Here is a 20,847-nt window from a genome sequence, read left to right on the forward strand (position 1 = left end):
TTGGACTGGACTTGGGGAGAACTCCCCTACTCTTCTTTGAATAATGCCATGGGATCATTTATGTCTACCTGAAACTCTATTTAATGTCTCATCCGAAAGACAGCGCCTCCTATTGTTACGTAGGGAAATATGTAACAATAGTAACTCTGGAAATAAGCAGGGGGCGTTCTGTATTTTCTGCCCCGTGGGGATGGTGGTTCAGCTGATACTGTTCTTACACCGAAATCCTGCTCATGATCGCACTTTGCGGCCCTGCATTCTGTTTTGTCACTTTCTCGTCTCACTGATAATTCTGTCAATGCCATACTTGTATTTTTTTTATCCCGATTGCACTATTTCAAAATATTCACTGATGGACTTTTGCAACCATGCACTGAGCATCCTACCCCATAACTTCTCCATCACCTCTGTACATCGCCTGTCTTTACCCCAGCCTCAGCTCACCTGCTGCTGAACCCTTCATCCATGCCTTTTATTGCCTTTAGACTTGACTATTCCAATGCTCTCCTGTCCAGCCTCCCACCTTGTATCCTCTGTAAAATTAAGTTCAACGAAACTCTGCTGTCTGCATCCTAACTCGCACTAAGTCCCTTTCACCCAGCACCTCTGTGTTCGCTGACATACATTGTTTTCCGATCTGGCAACGCCCCTTTGCGATCTCTACACTCCTTCAATTCTGGCCTAGCGCATCCTCGATTTTCACCGCTCCACTGTTGGCGGTCACGCCTTCAGCTGCCTGGGCCCTAAGCTCTGAAATTTCCTCTCTCCACTTCTCTACCTCTTGTCCTCCTTTAAAACCTACCTCTTTGACCAAACTTTTGGTCATCTGTCCTAATATCTCCTATGTGGCTGGGTGTCAAATTTGGTTTGTTAATGCTCTTGTGAAGTGCCTTGGGACATCCTACTACGTTAAAGGTGCCATATAAATGCAAATTGTTGTTGTATTTAGCTACTCTTAGCTGATACTTGATTTGAAAGTGCTTACTGCATAAATCTCGTCAGTTGAATACATACAAATTCTGAACACACAGGTTGCTTTACACTTTGTTTGCTTGTCTGATTCCTGGGAGCAGGCATTTGCAATTTTTTTGAAAGAGCTACTGAGGGTGTGCAGGAATTATTGAGCATGCAATTTGGGACTATCACATAACTTCAGTTGCTGTCCCTTTGTAATCAATCATCTAACAGAATGGTCAAGGCGCCACCTACAGGCATGGTGGCCCAGGAATCCTGAGGTCACTCACCATTTTTAATAATACATCAGATTCTTATACAGGGTCTAAGGTGGATTTGGTTAAGTCCATAAAGATGAACTAAACTTAGTTGATGTTTGATTTGAAAGTGTTTGCTGCATAAATCATGTGGAATTGTATGTGAGAAATGCCATAGAAAGTCAGAAGATAAAATCTGCATTGATGATATGTCAGCTGTTGCATTAAAAATATATCAGACTGTGATCTATGCAAGATGTTAACAGTAAATATCCTCTTCTGGACTGTATTGTAAATTTACTGGGAATCCTTTACAGGTTTATTCAGTGCTTTTGATGAAAATCGTGACAATCACATAGACTTCAAAGAAATTTCTTGTGGGCTTTCTGCTTGTTGTAGAGGACCTCTTGCTGAACGGCAGAAATGTAAGTTTTAGTAGACTTGGACAGTTGTATAATGGTTCAAAGAAAGTTCAACGGTTCAAAGTTCAAGGGGCTGCTATTTTTTGAAGTGTGTGTAATGTAATTTTGTTTAATATTATGTGGAAATTATTTTATAAAAACATGTTAAAATATTTTTACTTTTTAAAAAAAAATCTTAAATTAACTTGTGAATATTTTTTTAAAAACTGTTAATAGTTTAAATGGGTCTCTGCTTCTTTGAATCCAATAAGAAAATAAAGAATATAGTGGCAATTAGTGCAGAATTAAGGACAATTTTTTGCTATTGGTTGTAGAAACTGGACTGAGTAATTTCTTACAGGAGGCTTATAATCAACAGACAGAGCCTACCCCTCATCCCATCAGTCTGGGTTGGATTTGAACCAAGCTCTAGAGGTGGTGGAAGGTCATTATCTACACTCTGCCCTATCCAGTCCTTGACCAGCTCTTTAAATAAACTTTCATTCTACTTGGAAATAGCTCGATGTTAAATCAGTTCAAACTACAGTCATTTGTGTTGCTCTGGAACAGGAATAATAGATCTAAATGGTATACTGCTTAGCTGAGGTATAGGATCGCATAAGATGTTAAACGGCATCTTTTTAGCCTGTTCTATACCACAGTACAAGTGTAAAATAAAGATTTTGTGTTTACACCTGAGCAGTATATCATTTAGATCTATTATTTCTGTTTCAGAGCAACACTCCAACGACTGTAGCTTGAACTGTTTTAACAACAATATCAAGATATTTCTAAATAAAAGTGATTTGTATCCTATGAAGATGATTTAGCAATGTTTTCAGTAAAATAAAAACTGAAAATGATGGAATTAACAGAACAGATCAGTAATGTCTATAAAGAGAAAAGACAGTTCGAGTATATACCCCGATACGGTTGCGCACGCACGGCATTCTCTCTCCTGGAATAAGTTACATTCATCAAATAGTCTATCAATTTATCTGGCCTGCTAGGCTGTCATTTTCAAGACCATCATACAAAGAAAATGAAAATCGAATAGAAACTGGACTGAGTAGGTCACGTGGTTACACCAGACTAAGCCTATGATTTCGAGGCAGCTGTATAGAGGGAAAATAAAGCAGGCAAAAATATCATCCCTATTTCACCTCCTTTGAATTCAAAATGTCAAACAGTCTTCTCACCTTTGTAGCTGTTACTGACTTGCTGTGTTATTTTCATTATTTTCTGTTTTCTTTCAAATTTTCAGCATTTGTAGTTTTTTCCTTTTACTTTCCAGATTTATTTCTGCTACATTTTAATTTAAAAAAAGTTAAATAGTTCTTTGTTTCACTAGTTTGTTTCAAGGTATTTGACACTGACCGAGATGGAGCTTTGTCTCGCACTGAATTAGAAGAAATGGTAGTTGCACTTTTGGAAGTCTGGAAAGATAACCGCACTGACAGTATTCCCGTAAGTAATGGTATCATTTCTTAAGGTTTCAAATGTTCTTTTAGTTACAAAGAAAGCCATAAATTCCTAGAATATAGACACTTTTTTTGGGAGGGGATGCATAAGGTTATGAATAAAACCTCTGAAAACACTGGCATTCAATTAACTTCAAATAAGATACCTTCTCCTGACTATTAGATTTTCTCTTAAATGCAGCTGAGCATTTTCTTTCTGCTGCTACATCTACACATCATAGTCTGGTTTGATGTGGGGCCGGGGCAGGAATGTTAATTGTATTCAGGTGGCGGGCAATATTCCCCCTCTTTTTGTGCACTGTCCCTTTAAATTTGCTGCGTGGACACACATGCACGGTATCTTTTCCAGCGGCAACAGCTGGGGAGCGGCATGCGCGGGACCTTGCAATTGGTGCGTAGCTGCGTGCTTGCGCACCTCGTGGGGAATGTTGGTGGTGGGTATTAATTGCGGGCTCTCTTGTGTTCATATATGTGAGAGCAGGCTCATTGCTAATCGTACACATAAAAATGTTTGTCGCATTTAAGTGGTGATATATTGGTCTGACCTGATATATTGGGACAAGGACTTCGTTCTCTCTACTGAAATAGGTTACATTCATCAGATCGTCCATCAATTTATCTGGCCTACTAGGCGGTCATTTTCAAGGCCATCACACAGAACAAATGGAAAACTATGCTATTTAGGTCACATGGTAATGCCAGAGACTAAGCCTATGACTGCTAGACGGCTGTATAGAGGGAAAATAAAGTAGGCAAAAAAAATCATCCCTATTCGACTCTCTTTGAATTAATAGATTCAAGTTACTTGCCTGGAAAACTGCATTGTGAATATTAATTTTGAGCCAATAATAGCAACAGAAAAGTGCATAGTGAAATACATAATTGAATGCACTCTATTCAGCTGCCATCTTTCAGGGAAGAAACTCGGGAGGCTGGTTAAGGTACATCATCAGGAAAATATCTGTAATTATACAGCTTTTATACCATAGTTTATTCACTTCTTACACAGTTCTTAGGAAATAATAAATTAAGGCTTGTCTAGCACAGACTTTATTCATCCTTTTCAGTTTCCAACACCGCTCCCAAAAGTTGTGGACTTCTAACCAGTGTTTTAATCCAGAAATTAATTTTAGTTTTTGGTCTTGTCTATTGAATTTTAGTTTATCTTCCGTAAGGAATATGGTTCTAATTTTAATTTAGCTAACAGAAATAGAATAATTTTAGTCAACTATTTCCCCCCCTCATTTAAAAACAATGTTGTTATGGACCCATTCCCACAAGGAAAAGGGTTGAGACTGCCTAAGCTAATTCTATGTATGACCTTTACAGTGATCTGAATGGCATTTCATCCCATCGATTGGAACTGTATTTGAGTCTCAGATCCAGAGATGCAAGTGTAATGCTTTAACCAACTGCACCACCCAGTAACCAATTAATATGATTTTTGGTCTTCATACCATCTTATCATCGATTAGTTGAGAGACAGAAAAGCTGAAAACCTGCCTTTGAGTCTCCAGTAATGCTTGTTGTCTTGCCTTTGGAACAGTACAGGGCATTGTGTGAACTCAAGGGGCAGAAAAATGTAACGGGAAAAATGAGCATCATTAATTAAAACAACAAAAGGAGGAGATTAGCTAACATTCAAAGCTCTTCACTTTCCCTATGGAGAAGAACTGGGCCTTAACATGCCAAGTTTCCATGCTATCTTTCCTTTTTCATTAGCATATCACTTCCATGCAGGAGTGTGCAACACCACTAGGACACCCTTGGTGTATATCTTAAAGTTTTGTATGCCCTTGAAGATGTCTAACTCAGCTGTTACAAAGTTTTTTTTTACTTTCCTCAGGAATTGCACATGGGGACAGCTGACATTGTAAATCACATCTTAAAGAAGCACGATACCACTAAGGTGAGATTTTCAAGGGTTATGCATTTTGTGTTGATATGAGTGTGTTGCAGGTGACCTTGTTAATTGCCCTAGGATTTTAAATGATTGTGATATTTTAGCTGACGCTCCAGTTAAATGTTTGCAGTTGCTGTCGGGGAACAGCAATGTGCTTCTACTGAGAACAGATTTTGACTTAAGTTTTCAGTCAATGAACAGTGCCTTAGTGCTTCAGAACTTTCTTTAGTTTGCCAGTTATAATGCACATAAACACCAGCAAGTTATTAATGAATGAACTGCTCTATAATAACACTATTTAATACTTACAATTAGCTCAGTTGAAATTTGGTATATTAAGTAAAATATTCAGGGCTGATCATCTTCATATAGAGTAAACTGATACTTAGAATGGGTAGGCGACCAAGTCAATCGAGGGCCTTGGATGCTGTGGATTCGGGGGGGGTGGTGGGGAGATCATAGATTTCTGTGGATTGATGAGCTAGATGGGCCGAATGACCTCTCATCTGTACTGATGGAGGAAGTTTAGCCAACACATAGAAAAAATAGTGGTATCCTGTATCTACCATATACCTGAACCACGAAATGGAACTTCAGATTTCGCACCTCAAACTATGAGATGTTAAGCCATGTGCTGACTACACAGTGTGGGGGTGGGGGGCGGGGAGCAGTTCCTGAACAAATTTCAGTCATTTGTACGACTGGTGATACCGTGATTCTTCCTCAAAGTAAAATTTTGATCACAGGTCACACACACTACTCAAAGGTCTTAGGAGTCATAGGTCATTACTCAAAAGGGTCTGGGGGGTCATAAGGCATTTTATTAAGGAGCAGTAGTTCAAATATAGTCAAACACAACGCACAATCAGGATAGACATAGTAGACATACGACCGTGACGAGAAGCTGGTATCAGTCCCGATTGGACAGACGGCTGGTGGCACGAACAGCTCTTCTCTGCACCGTCTGCCCTGAAAAGCTCTTTAGATATCTTTCTCATTCTCTTTAGGGGTGGGCTTGAGGTAAAATGATGGACAGGACCATTTAATCTATAAGGGCTCTTCCCAAACCAGGATTCATTGAGTTCTTTGTCTCAACTCTTAGGTGAAACCCTTCTCTTCACAAGTCTTTCCTGTTTATACTTTCTGAAGACCCATCTCTCTGTTCTTATCCTCCCATGGTTCGAGTCAGGCTTGCCATTCTTGGCCTTCAGATGTTTGTAGCTGCCTATTATCAGTTATTTATGTTCACACTGTTCAAGTAGCTTTAGCTATTATATCATGAATTAATCCTTCAATTCAACACCAGTCTGAAGAGACTTTTTTGTCTCAAAAAGTTATTTCTTCCAGTTCATTATTTCTTCCAATCCACGATTTCTTACATCAAGTAATCAACCAAAGAAAATTTGTATATACAACTGAAAAAAATATAACAAGTCGTATATAGCCACATTGCAAATATGAATAGGTTCAGCTGCTGCAACTGCGTTCTGATGTGATTTAGTTTCATAGCCATTATATGGTTCAGTAAGAGACTCAGTAAGCCATTAGTTTTAGATACAGGACCAGCTGGGGCAAGTGATTAGTTTTCCTAATGCTTAAAAATCGACATAATACATGTATGGACAAGAGTTACATTTTTAAAATGAATAAAGTAAAGCCATACAGTGTCTTTTTTTTGTATGTGTAAAACATTCAACTGATACAGCATTTAAAAAATTCAACTGAGTAATAAGGTTACGGGTTCAAGTCCCACTTCAGGGACTTGAGCACATAAATCTTGGCTGGCACTCCAATGCGGTGCTGAGGGAGTGCTGCATTGTTGGAGGTGGGGATGAGATATTAAATCGAGGCCCCGTCTGCACTCTCAGGTGAATGTAAAAGATCCCATGGCCAATACTTATCCCTCAGTCAATAGAACAAAAAACGATTGTCTGGTCATTATCACATTGCTGTCTGCGGGAGCTTGCTGTGCACAAATTGGCTGCCGCATTTCCCATACTACAACAGTGACGACACTCCAAAAGTACTTCATTGGTTGTAAAGCGTTTTGAGACATTCGGTGGTCGTGAAAGGCGCTGTAGAAATTTAAGTCTTTTTAGCATTTAGGTTTTGTGAGATCAAGTTTGCCTTTCTCAGTGTCTGCTTTCTTTGAAATGTTTTCATGGTATGAAGGGTTTTGTTTTGCAAAATGTTTCAAATGTTCTACCAAGGTTTTGACAAGGTGTAGAACTTGGTGAAAATGCTGAGCAAGGCAAATGGTCCGTATTATATATATCTCATTAGAGCTGACCTAGCTTTTTTTTTTAAAAGTACAGAAAGGCAACATGTATTGTATGGCACCAATTTAATCGGAACTGTGTTTAATAATATGACTTTATTTAAGATTGAGATTCCTAGATATTTCAATTGAAGCCCCAGTTAAAATAAACTAATTTAGTGCACTTAACCTAAAACATATTGCTAATCAGTTAGGTAGTAATGCTGCAATTGCTGCATCTTTGATGCCTTAGTAAAGATGTTAATGTCTGAGAATTTGGGGTCTGCTTATTCCCTGTTTTAAATGTAATTTTTGCTCTTTTTGAATTTTGCTTCCTCCCTGCCAAAACAGGTGCATACTATAAATGCACAATTCCCCCAAGCTATTTAATCAATTCACGCCACTCTCGGATTAACTATAAATTTATGAGTGAGTGAGTATCCTGAAATGCTGTTGTGAGAAACCACCTGACACATTTCTGCAACGCCTGATTGAGATTAAGAGCTGTACATGTGATGAAACATGACCCACATGCTACCACTCTGACATAATGGGCCCAAGTTTCCACATGATTTGCACCTGATTTTTAGGAGCAACTGGTGGAGAACGGACTATCTTAGAAATCGCAATTCTCCACATTTTTTTTTCTGCAGTTCTAGTCAGGTAAAACAGTTCTACTTTGGAACAGAATTTTTTCTTCAAAAGGGGGCGTGTCCGGCCACTGACGCCTGATTTCAAAGTTTCCACAGTGAAAACGTACTACAAACTAACTTAGAATGGAGCAAGTGTAGATTTTTGTAGAACTGAAAAAACCTGTTCTACACATTAAAAAATCAGGCGCAGGTTACAAATTAGGCGTCCAGAACGAGGTGGGGGGGGAGGGGGGGGAAGGGAAGTCATTAAATTCTACAATAAATCCTTATTTATACTTCTACAAATATTATACAAATAAATCCAACCTGAATAAACATTTATAAGCAAATCAAAGATTAAATAAACCATCTTCCTACCTGTGTGAAAGTGCTTCAGCCAGCCTCACAAGTTCGTTCGTTCGTTCCCGACGGCAGGGGGGGAGGAGGAAGACGTTCCCGACAGCGGGCGGGCCCGACCGCAGCGGTGGGGGGGGAGGGGGAGGAAGCCGTTCCCGATGGCGGGCGGGCCCAAATGCAGCGGGGGGGGGGGGGGGGGGGGGGAGGAAGCCGTTCCAGACGGCGGGCGGGAAGGAGACAGTGAGAAGGTTGCAGGAAGCCTCAGTGCTGATGGCAATGTGCTTTTATTAAAAAATGTTCAAAAATTAAACAGCTACAAAGAACTACAAAAATGGCCGAGTGCCCATGTTTCCTTCACACTGCGCGTGCGCGAACGCTGCAACGCATAGCGTTGCCGGCAGGAAAAAATTTAAACTAATTTAAATAGTACCCGCCCCCTCCCACTTACAAAATCGGCGCGAGTGTAGGCTCCGCCCTCCTGGGCGCCACGCCAAACAGACAAGGAGCTGCAGAACGCTCCAGAATCGCGAGTTTTTTTTCCGGCGCCGTTTTAGGCGCGAAAAAAGGGCGGTACCCAGCTCGGAGGGGCGCCCGTTTTTTTAGCGTGTGGAAACTTGGGCCCAATGTGTTGGAGCACTTGTGTGTTGCATCTTGTGCTGCCCTATGATCTGACCTTTTCTAAAGTCAATACATTTGCTCAGATGCCTTTTTTGGCATTTTTTTTAAAAACAAAAAATTAATTTGGAAAAACATATTTTGTGAAGTCACTCTGATGTTGCAGATTTGCATCATTATCTTTTCTGATAATATTGGAAGGTGGTGGTTGTTATACCCTTTGACAGCTCACATTTCCCTTAGAAGAGAGGAAGTTGGGGGACAGGGAGCGGGGGGGGAAGGAGAAATGCTTGGGTTGTGCAAACCTCCATAGAATAATATTCTATTAAAATCTTGTCTTTCAAAATTAATAATGCTTTTTTAATTTGTTGTGCCTCTCATTTCTGATTAGAAAAACTTTATTTTGAATATATAGATCTTGGGCAGTTGAGCGTTTACAGCATTGACATTTCAACAAAGATGTGTATTTGTACATTTAAAGTTATACCCTATTTACCAAATTCTCTACATTGACTTTTTTTAGCAAAATATTTTCCCAGCTAGCTCCATTCACATATAACCCAATAATTAGTAGAGAAGCTTGTCCAACCTTTTGGGGCAGTGGGCGATTCCATGTACTATATTTAGCAAATAGTATTAATTAAAATGCTTTTGGATCAGGTAGAATTATGATTAAACACATGTCCAACACAATCGCTTTCTTTTCTAATAAAACATTTCCACAGTTATTGAAGAAGCATTTTCGCACACTTTCACAATCTGTTGAACGAGAGATCTGATCTTTATATTTACAGCAGAATATTAGTACATTTATTGAAAAAAACATTTATTGCTTGGCACCTTCAATTTCTTGCATGCTCTTGGTTTGCTTCTGGTTTTCCAGGTCATTTGTTTGTGGTTCCAGCTTTGTCATGATCAGAGAATGTCTTGCAGATATTCATTGGAGAGCCTCGAGCACAAAGAAGATTCCTGTAGGTTTATTTGTGAAAATGCTTGCTCTCAGTGAATGATGACGATATGCTCTGGGCACTGCAGGCCTCCGAACTCCTCTGGCAGATACTAATAGAATGTCGGCATAGTCTTTGCATCAAACCTACTTTCAGCTGATCATTACATTAAAGCTCCATTTGAATCTCTGGTGGGGCACTCTAATGACAGTCAAATGGTTTCTTAACACACACTTCCGATTTATTGTGGAAGTGTCTGACATTCTTAACAGCCACAGTCAATAGATCTTTTCAGCTTCTTTTCCATGGCAACAAAGGTTTACAAGTGCAACAGCGTATCATGGGCTTTCACACAGTCTGAATTCAGTCTGAAAAGTGCTCAAGTTGCTGAACAGTTGTGTCACAATCTAGTTAGCCTCTTGTAAATTCTTTTTGAGTAACCTCTTTGAGTATATTCAAGGGGCCTGTGAAATCTAATAGATAAGTAAAGTCCATGATTTATCAGAGTTCTGGCAGTGCTCTTTTTCTGCTTCGTGAAGAGGTGTATTTCATGGTGTAACTTCCCCAGCCGTATAACTTCAGCCGATTTTAAAACTAGTGATGATAACATAAATAGGAACAGGAGTAGGCCATATGGCCCCTCGAGCCTGCTCTGCCATTCAATAAGATCATGGCTGATCTGATCATGGATTCAGCTCCACTTCCCTGCCCGCTCCCCAAAACCCCTTATCCTCTTATTGTTTAAGAAACTTTCTATTTCTGTCTTAAATTTATTCATTGCCCCAGCTTCCATAACTCTCTGAGGCAGCGAATTCCACAGATTTACAACCCTATGAGAGAAGAAATTTCTCCTCATTTCTGCTTTAAATGGGAGGCCCCTTATTCTAAGATCATGCCCTCTAGTTCTAGTCTTCCCCCATCAGTATCCTCTCTGCATCCACCTTGTCAAGCCCCCTCATAATCTTATATGTTTCGATAAGATCACCTCTCATTCTTCTGAATTCCAATGAATAGAGGCCCAGCCTACTCGACCTTTCCTCATCTCTGAAATCAACCTAGTGAACCTTCTCTGAACTGCCTCCAAAGCAAGTATATCCTTTCGTAAATATGGAAACCAAAACTGCACACAGTATTCCAGGTGTGGCCTCACCAATACCCTGTATAGCTGTAGCAAGATTGCCCTGCTTTTATACTCCATCCCCTTTGCAATAAAGGCCAAGATTCCATTGCTGTACCTGCATACTATCCTTTTGTGTTTTATGCACAAGTAATCTCAGGTCTCGCTGTTCTGCAGCACTTTGCAATCTTTCTCCATTTAAATAATAACTTGCTCTTTGATTTTTTTTCTGCCAAAGTGTATGACCTCACATTTTCCAACATTATATTCCATCTTCCAAATTTTTGCCCACTCACTTAGCCTGTCTATGTCCTTTTGCAGATTTTTTGTGTCCTCCTCACACATTGCTTTTCCTCCCATCTTTGCATCGTCGGCAAACTTGGCTACGTTACACTCAGTCCCTTCTTCCAAGTCGTTAATATAGATTGTAAATAGTTGGGGTCCCAACACTGATCCCTGCGGCACCCCATTAGTTACTGGTTGCCAACCAGAGAATGAACCATTTATCCCGACTCTCTCTTCTCTGTTGGTTAGCCAATCCCCTATCCATGCTAATATATTATCCCCAGCCCCGTGAACTTTTATCTTGTGCAGTAACCTTTTATGTGGCACCTTGTCACATGCATTTTGGAAGTCCAAATACACCACATCCACTGGTTCCCCTTTATCCATCCTGTTCGTTACATCCTCAAAGAACTCCAGCAAATTTGTCAAACATGACTTCCGCTTCATAAATCCCAGCTGACTTTACCTGACCGAATTTTGCTTTTCCAAATGTCCTGCTACTGCTTCTTTAATAATGGACTCCAACATTTTCCAAACCACAGATGTTAAACTAACTGGTTTATAGTTTTCTGCTTTTTGTCTGCCTCCTTTTTTAAATAGGGGCGTAACATTTGCAGTTTTCCAATCTGCTGGGACCTCCCAAGAATCCAGGGAATTTTGGTACAACCTATGCATCCACAATCCCTGCCATTACTTCTCTTAAGACCCTGGGATGCAAGCCATCAGGTTCAGGGAATTTATCTACCTTTAGTCGCATTATCTTACTGAGTACCACCTCCTTAATGATTGTGATTGTGTTAAGTTCCTTCCCCCCCCCCCCCATAGCCCCTTGACTATCCACTATTGGAATATTGTTAGTGGCCTCTACCGTAAAGACTGATAGAGTTTCTGCCATCTCCATGTTCCCCATTACTAATTCCCCTGTCTCGTCCTCTAGGAAACCAACATTTACTTTAGCCACTCTTTTCCTTTTTATGTACCTATAGAAACTTTTGCTATCTGTTTTTATGCTTCAGACCTTCAAATGAAGTTGACAACCAATCCTACATTGGTTGTCGATGGACTAATATGCCTGTCAGAGTCTCTTGATACACAATGTAATGGTGGCTGATGAGCTGGCTCAGTACACCTGGAAAACTAATGATAACAATGTATTCAATGTTTCCATTTCTGTCAATTATGATAGCACAGAAAATAGCAAAAGACAATTGCTTCATGGGCCGTATTCTTCACAAGTACCTTGACACTGTCTGTCCTCCCGAGTGTGGCTGCAGCATCTTCAGTGGTCAAGCCAACAAGCTTGTGACCATGTCTTCCAGGCCTCTTCCTTGCAGCTGTGCTTCACAAAAAGGTCAAGGTCTCTTCCTCTATCTTGAAAGATCGTCAGCATCTATTTTGTTTTCCTTGTGGCTCCTGCAGGTATAAAGGGAAACTTGAAAAAGAAAGGGCTCTTTTTTCAGGAGCTGAGAAGGTTGAAGGGTAATCTTTTGGAGGTCTTGAAGATTATGAAGGGTTATTGCAGGGTAAATGTCATTCATTGTTTGCATTGGTCAGTGAGATGGTACTAAGAGGCACAAATTTAAGATAATCACAGAATTAAAGAGGTCTCCTTCAAACTGATTTTCCTTGAAGGCAAAAAAAAGGATATTGTGCCAAGAAAAGCACTGGTGCAAACTTAATGGGTCAAATGGCTTTTTTTGTTTTGGAGCAGTCTATCATTCTAAGCTAATGCTTCCACTTTTCAAATGTGAGAGTGTAACTTTGTTCTTGCTTCCGTTTTCCATGTTTCCTTTGGGTCAAGATATTCTCCCATTATCTCAATGGTTGCCACACAAGTCAGAAATGGAATATTATTCCAATATGTAGAAGCTCACAGAACACTGAGTTATGTGTCTTGCATAGAGCAGTTTTGACTGTCCAATTTCTATGTTGCAAGAACCAAGGCTAAACAGCGCATCACCAAATATACAAGACCATCCTACACTTATGGTTTTGAAAAGGCAGTGACCATGGGCAGGTTAATGAGCATGGCTGGTCCCTAGGTAAATTTTAATCCCGATCCCATTGATAGTATATGAAAGACTGTCAAATCTTATACATTTATGAAACATTTTTGGCTCGCTTTAACGTCAGGAAGCAACTGTTTTTTCAGATTGATGTAAAGGCTGCTAGGTGGAGGCTTCTCCCTTCTCCAAAATCTGCATTAATTTAATATACACTAAGTGTATAGAGGATGCAGAATGAAGGGTAAATATAGATGACCTACCTTTAGGATTGTATTCATTTTCCAAATGACGTCCATCCTTCACACATCAGTATCCTATCCATCCATCCTACAGAGATGTCATTATTGAGGGGTTTGTGTTAAACAATCAGTGCCAGTGTGAGAGCTCAAGAACGAAGTAGTCTCGTGCTGGGGTTTGAAACCCCATGGAGTACAATTTTAATGTGGTGTCAAATCTGGTCACTTGCATCTCCCTCAGCATTTTTCACCTATTGATTTTGGGAGGGTAACGGCACTGCTGCCTCTACTGTCTCAGTTTTTAATTGTTTTCTCTTGGGAGGTACGCTCTGCATGTATATAAGCACACATGCTCAGAGCTCTCCTATGCAGGAGAATTCCACTTAGTCAAGCTGTATAAATGAGGCATTGATACTGCATTTATAAATGCAGTATGAAATTTTTAGTGAAATCAATCATAAAACAGTTCATCACCCAATAGCAACAGTTTCACTAATTGAGAGCAGAGATATATGAAATTAAGTGCTAGCTTTACATCCATTCAATAGTTAATCGATGAAAAATCTAGTTCTAAATATGTTGATTTTTTCACTGTCCTTATCTTTCATCCTGATGGATGCACACAAAATATGAGCTATTATTTCTTTCAAATTGTTGCAAAGCTTCTAAAAGAGAAGTGACATATTGTCAAATGCTTTTCCTAAACCACAACATTACATCAAAACCCTTTCGAATTTTGTTAATTTTTTATTCCCCCTTTCACTTGGTGGGGAAGGGAGAGAGTTAAACTTTATTTTGGTATAAGTTAACCAAAATAATGAGCTCTAAAAATAAATTCCTTTTAAAGAATGATGTGCGTTTTACTACAAAGACTGAGACTTAATATGCTCAGTCTCTCATTTGTTTGTATTCTGTAGTTGGTCATTGTGAAAAATTACTCTTTTAAAAGCTAAGAAATAAAACTGGAGAGTGTACATGTTGCCGACACAAATGTATTTTTGGTATCTAATGTTGTATTGTGATAATTGAACTGTTGCTTTTCTAATTTGATGACAGATGGGACATTTAACACTAGAAGATTATCAGATATGGAGTGTAAAAAGTGCTCTGGCCAGTGAGTTTCTTAATCTCCTATTTCAGGTTAGTGCACAAAATGTTTGCCAGCATGTAAAAAATCACAATGTTTTTTCTTTCAGGTTCTCTTGAATTATTTCTTCCTTTTGTCCTGTTTTCCTTAGTTGGGTGGTCGGTGCATAGTCCACCTGTGGCCAGTGCAGACCAAACAGACAATTAAGCTCAGTCCTGATAGTGTAGAAACCCTTTCTCTTCAGATGGTAATTGAACAACTATGTGTTTCCAGATTTTCCCCCCTCATTTTGTTTCAGACCATCAAACTCCCAGGTCTGACCTCTGGTCTGTCCCAAGATACTTGATCTAGGCCAGGCTAATATCAAGAGTGAATCACTTGGCCTCAGCATCATTAGGGTGGGGTAGAAACTATCCTGAGTTCCTGCTTCTGATTGCTATCCACAGACATTTTGTAGAAAATGTGCATCTGTGAATGCTGGGCAAGGACAAGAGCAGGATTGCACCATAGTACCCTCAGACTGGGCTCATGCATGAAGAATGGCCTTATAGGTGAGGCACTAGAGGGCTGACCACACCTGAGTGACCTTAATTCCCCCCCCCCCCCCCTCCCGGCCTCACCTTCTGATGAGACAGCACCTTCAGGAGAGGAGGCAAGAGATATAATTTATTTTGTTAATAAACGACCCTCTTTCCGACCCCCACGGCAAATTGCCCCGCGGGACCAGAGCGACCACCGGTCGGTGTCACTGACCGCTTTCAGCTGCGAGAAGCTGTGTGTGTCTGGGCAGCGTGTCCACCCTTAAAGGGGATGGCGCACTGCCGCCGCCTGTATTTTATTTTAATTGTCGGCCGACTCTGCTTGGCAGTCCAGCACCCCTTCTTGGGTGCCAGGCCGCTGGCCCAGCCAAAACCCTCCCGGGTGGCCCAATGGACCTAACTAAAATATATGCAGAGTTCACAGCGGCCCTCCCCTTTAACTGAAGGGGAGGAACATTGTGGCGCATGACCGTGACATGGCACGTCAGTGCGGCGCTGATGACTCGGAGCAATGGCCGACCCAACAGAACGGCACTTCTGCTCTGCAGCAGCTTGCTGCCAAAAAAAATTAAAGTGCTCAATATCGGTCAAGTCTCCGGCCCATGGATTGGGGCGGAGAAAAACATTAAAAATCGGTAAGTGCGCCCCATTTGGGGCGGAGGGCAATTTTGGCCCCCCTGTCTTTGGTCCAAGTGTACACATGTATCATGTTTCATACATATATGTTTTTGAGTTATTTGAAGATAACATGAAAACCTAACTCTAAATCATTCTCCTTAAGGAGAACTAACAAAAATAAGGTTTTCCTGGTGTATTCCTCAGAGCAGAATCGCTGTTTTAAAATGCCTGTTTTGACCAGATTATCAATATAGTGTTATGAGTATGAATGGTATATGTATGAATTGTGCAAATTACAGTCCAGTTCAGGTACAGATGATAATTTGTCCACGAGTGTGGTAACAAGAAATTTCTGCATGAGGGTTTTTTCATAGGCCTTCACAAATTGAACTGAAATAACAGAAATGTTCAAAAACAATTGAATAATAAATCATAGGTTACATGGCGACAATTCAGTAAGTTGAGAGGAGGTTGAACAGTTAGTTTGTTCACAACATGTAGGAGTGTCTGAGCTGTGAAAGACTTAATTGTCTTGGGGAGAAGACAGTACAACTCTTTCTGGAAAAGTAGGAAGATATTTGTCACAGAAACATTGAGCTTTTTCTTTCTTTCTATCTGCAGATATGCCACATAGTTCTTGGTTTAAGACCAGCCACACCAGAAGAAGAAGGACAAATTATCAGGTGCATAACTTTCCCACTTTCCAATGACAAATTACCAGTTATTTGAGCCTCCTCCAGCAATGCAACATTTTTATTATGAATTTTAGAAAGTTATTTATTGTCAATAAGATTGTATGCTTGAAATAGTGTTTAGGTTATTTATAAAATTGAGGAAACCTCATGTTTAATTGGAATTCTACATTCAATGGAAATTGATCTTTATGTAACATACAAAATTGAGATATGGAGCATCATGACCAGACACACACTTCCCTGTCCCCTTACCACAGCCACGTAATCTCCTGAGATAGGCAAAAAAACAGAAAAACTCAGAGCCAATAAGGGAAAAAAATACTCTGGAAAATTCCTTCCTGGCCCCATCATGCGATCAAAACCAGACCAGGAGATGGCATGGACCATGTGTTATCTGTAAAGCGACTTACTTCTATGTGATGCAATCTCTGCCTCAGTCAAGAACCGGTCCAGCTCCCTCTTGAAGGCATGCAGACAGTCAGCAGCCGCCAATGCATTCTGCAGTCTCTCTACTCTCTGGGAGAAAAACTAACAACCGGTCTATTCCTACTCTTGTATAATTTAAACATGTCCCCTGGCCCTTCCAATCTGTTAAACTGGAATAATCCATCACTAAGTATGCTATCCAACCCTTTAATTATTTTATAGACCTCTATCAGGTCACCTCTAAGTCTATGCTGCTCTAAAGTAAATAGACTCCATTCCTTAAGCCTATCTGGGTAGCTATGGTTCTTTAAGTTAGTAAACATTCTTGGAGCTCTCCTCTGGACCTTTTCCAAGGCCACTATGTTGAGCACCATGTGAGGGGACCAAAACTGGGTGCAGTACTCCAGATGTAGTCTTAATCAGCAACCTATTTAATGCCAGAATTATGTACTTTTGATTTATACTGAGTGGTTCTATTAATGCAACCCTTACTCAGTTAGCTTTAGCTACAGCTTCTCTTGATTGGTCGTACACCTTCACATGTAAAATGCACAATAACGTCTACTTATGTCTCTCAACCTCCCTGCAAATAATAGAAGTATTCTACGTTGGCCCTACCAGCATGCATGATACTACATTTATCCAAGTTAAGTGATATTTGTAATTGCTTGGCCTACTCCCCTAGCGCTTCTAAATCTTTTTGCATTTGATTGCACTCCGCCGCTGTCCAGGTCATTAATAAAGACAATGGACATTCGTGGGCCTCGGACTGATCCCTGAGGGACACCACTAGTTGCGTGCCTCCAGGCTGATCTACATTAATTAACTTCTACAATAAAAAGTTGTAGTAAACACATCGGGCCGGATTTTTGAGAAGTTTGCGATCGGGCTTTCTGCGTGATTTGACCCTCTGCGGCGAAAACCCGGTCGCAAAGCCAAGGCGGGATCTTCTGGTACCTGTTTGCGATGGCGCTGGGACGTACCGCCGGAGTGAGGAGCGCTGACGTGCAACGACACCGATTGAGTTTGCATCCAACTTTCGGCTCTCTCACGACCCATACGTCACATCTAGAATACCAACAAGTCAAACCTGTCGGTGCAGCCTTGCCAGCAGCGGTAAGTATGAAAACCTACAAAAAAGGTAAGTTAGTTTTAATTTTTAAATTATTTTTCAGTGATTTGCTAGCTAAGGGTTTTGTGAATGTTTTTGGAATATTTTTTGCAATTTTATTATTCCCCCCCCCCCCCCCCCCCCCCCCGACCCAAGGACTCTCTTGCAGCGTTCCTGTCCCCGATTAAATTTGGCGAAACTCGCCTTTCTTGCGCCGCGAATCCATGTACAATGCCCCCCTTAACGCTGGCACAGATGTGAAACCCAAAAGTTCGGCCTAAAAACGGTAAGTTTCACGTATTGCTACTGTTTTCGCCGAAAAAAAACTGAAAATCCAGCCCATTAATTGGTAATCATAGCCTTGAAATTAAGATGTGCAATATTATTTGCAGAGGTCTAAAATTGCTTTGTCTACTATCTTAATGGAAACACTAATGGCTTTGTTAAAATAACATACAATGTAATTTTGTACTAATTAGTTTTGGGAATCCTTGCTTTTAATTGTATGTTGTTGCTAATTTTATGTGCATCTTGTATCTAGTGGATGGTTGGAAAGAGAAAGCAGACACGGCCTACAACCTGGACATAACTGGTTTCTGATTTCAGTGCAGTGGTGGCAGCAGTGGAAGGAATATGTGAAATATGTGAGTAATTACTGAACTTTTTTTTAATGTTTACTAAAAAATCAGACTAGAGAAGACTGCAGATGTCATGCTTTGTTCTATACAAAACAATCTTTTTTAAAAAGAAAGCAAGCAAACAAGCTAGCCATTTCATCTGGAGCCTAAAACTTACAAGCAATTTATTGAGCTCTAATTCATCTGAGGAATGAATTCCAGCAGGAAGCATTTGAGCAGTGGCCTTGTCCTTATAAGCTAGGTATGCACCTGAAGATTACCACTGTGATCCACACGACATTTGCAAGTATCTGGCAATCGTAAATTTATCTTACCGACGGTAATTGACCGCAGAATTTATCGCCTCTAGGCTTTGTGAGGAGACCACAACTCCATTGTAACAACTGAATACAATATTGTATCTACATTATATAGCACTCCTGTCCTTAAACAGACATGGTATCAGTTGAATTTGTTGTGAGCATCATCATGGAAAATGTACTAGTTTTGTAGAAGTCTTGCCTTTTGCTTCTCTACTAAGATAAACGAATTCACCAACTGTGCTTGCTTTTAAACTCTCTACAGTATTATCCCTTCAATTGCACAATCACAGAATAGATTTTTTTTGCGATAAGTAAATTCCATTTAAATGAAAGCCCTCTCCAATTTCCATTTTTTAGTATTATCACAGTACATGCTTTGATCATGAACAGAATTTTGTAAATTCTTTAAATCATAGCGAAAGCTCTTATACAGTATATTGCACAGCAAAGAAAATGTGCCCTGAATGCCTGACAGTAAAACAATATGTAAATAAATAGGTGGGATTCCCACCTTGTTATTCATGTAGCATTATTTAAGCAGATTGGGTTTACATAAGTGATTTGAAGCAAATTAGTACTTAGTCTTATCACTAATAGTCTTATAACTAAGGCAGAGATGAGATGAGATGTGAAGTTTTAACTGAGCAAATGCATCTTTGAAATGTGTGTTTCCTTCACTTCCCATCCCCTCCTTATGCCACAGATTGGATCCCACAGCTAAAATCTTATGGTTTACCAAAGCAGTATAGAAATATAGTTTTAATAAATTTTGTTGATGCATGTTAAATAGTTGTAAATTATAAGACAACCATTTACAAAAGCACGCAGCTTTGTCTGATGCCTATTGTGTATAGCCTCACCCATATCTCATTGCATATAAACTGTGCAGCTTTCAGAAGATAACACAACTCTCTAAATACCACAACAAATTGATCGAGGTATCAGCTAATCAAGAGATTCACACACAAGTTGTGTAAGAATCATCAGTGTGTAGCAAACGAGCTACTTTTTATTTTAGTTCAGAAGTTAAAATCTATTATTCAACCAATAAATTGGTACACAATGAGATATGGACTGACCGACTCACTATTACAGATGTTATCACATGAGCAATGGAATTGGAGATGATACAGAAGATGTGATGATACTACTCATCAGTGATGGCCTGATGCTCGAGCGTATTTCCAGTACTCACTCCATGGTTACATTTAATATCAGAGAATGTAATTAAGGGAATGGTATTTCAAAATTGCCATTGTGCATAATTTATTGTTTCAATTTGTTTCATAAAAAAGCAGCCTGTAGTTAGGACTAAAAATTTGAAGGTAAGATTAAAAACTCAGCTGTGGGAGAAAGTTAATTGTGAAGCAGTGGGTGGTAATAAATATTGCATTCAAATGACTTTCATTGTAGTACTGAAGCTCTTTTTTACCAGAATGGAGATCATTGATTACAACAATATTCTGCTGTGCTTGGATTGCATAGCATCAGGAGCCTTAGCTTAATTTTGGATGGACCAAAATAACGTTTTCATTTTTCATTATTTTCTCAATCTTCCCTCTTCAAACTTGCAGCTTTTCGTAATTGCTCTCGTGAGTCTTAAGAAGATGTTAAAAAAAAAAAAATCTGCATTATGCCTGCATAAAAGGGAGAAGTGCTTGCTTTGTCATTCAAGGAATATAGTTCAGGGATAAATACGTACTCTCAGAACTTAATCCAGCATTACAGATGAAAATGCATAAACATCAAACAAAGTGAAGCTATTAGGCAATTAGAATATATTAAAAGTGTATTTTTATATATTTTTGGGGTATTAAACCGGTTCAACATTTTAAATGCCTTTAGCCATGTGTTTATTTGACACTATTCAGGGTTTTCCTTCAATGTTGATTCCTGTTTGCAGCAAAAAGACAGTTTCACACAACAGTCCCACATCTATAAATTAAAACATGCAACCTTCACGTAATGTGAATGGCATAGTAT

At 39.7% G+C, this 20,847-nt stretch overlaps 1 protein-coding gene across 2 annotated transcripts in view; it reads left to right on the forward strand.

Annotated features, from left to right (window-relative positions):
• Positions 1-20,847, forward strand: part of usp32 (ubiquitin specific peptidase 32) — a 213,953-nt gene that overhangs the window by 138,774 nt on the left and 54,332 nt on the right. For both annotated transcript variants that reach the window (XM_070857168.1, XM_070857169.1), the window contains exons 7-12: positions 1,529-1,636; positions 2,964-3,079; positions 4,940-5,002; positions 14,505-14,588; positions 16,314-16,375; positions 18,466-18,568. In XM_070857168.1, the coding sequence (XP_070713269.1) occupies positions 1,529-1,636; positions 2,964-3,079; positions 4,940-5,002; positions 14,505-14,588; positions 16,314-16,375; positions 18,466-18,568 (536 nt within the window). The remainder of the gene's footprint in view (positions 1-1,528; positions 1,637-2,963; positions 3,080-4,939; positions 5,003-14,504; positions 14,589-16,313; positions 16,376-18,465; positions 18,569-20,847) is intronic.

Source organism: Pristiophorus japonicus, chromosome 16 (assembly GCF_044704955.1).
Source record: "Pristiophorus japonicus isolate sPriJap1 chromosome 16, sPriJap1.hap1, whole genome shotgun sequence".
NCBI lineage: Eukaryota > Metazoa > Chordata > Chondrichthyes > Pristiophoridae > Pristiophorus > Pristiophorus japonicus.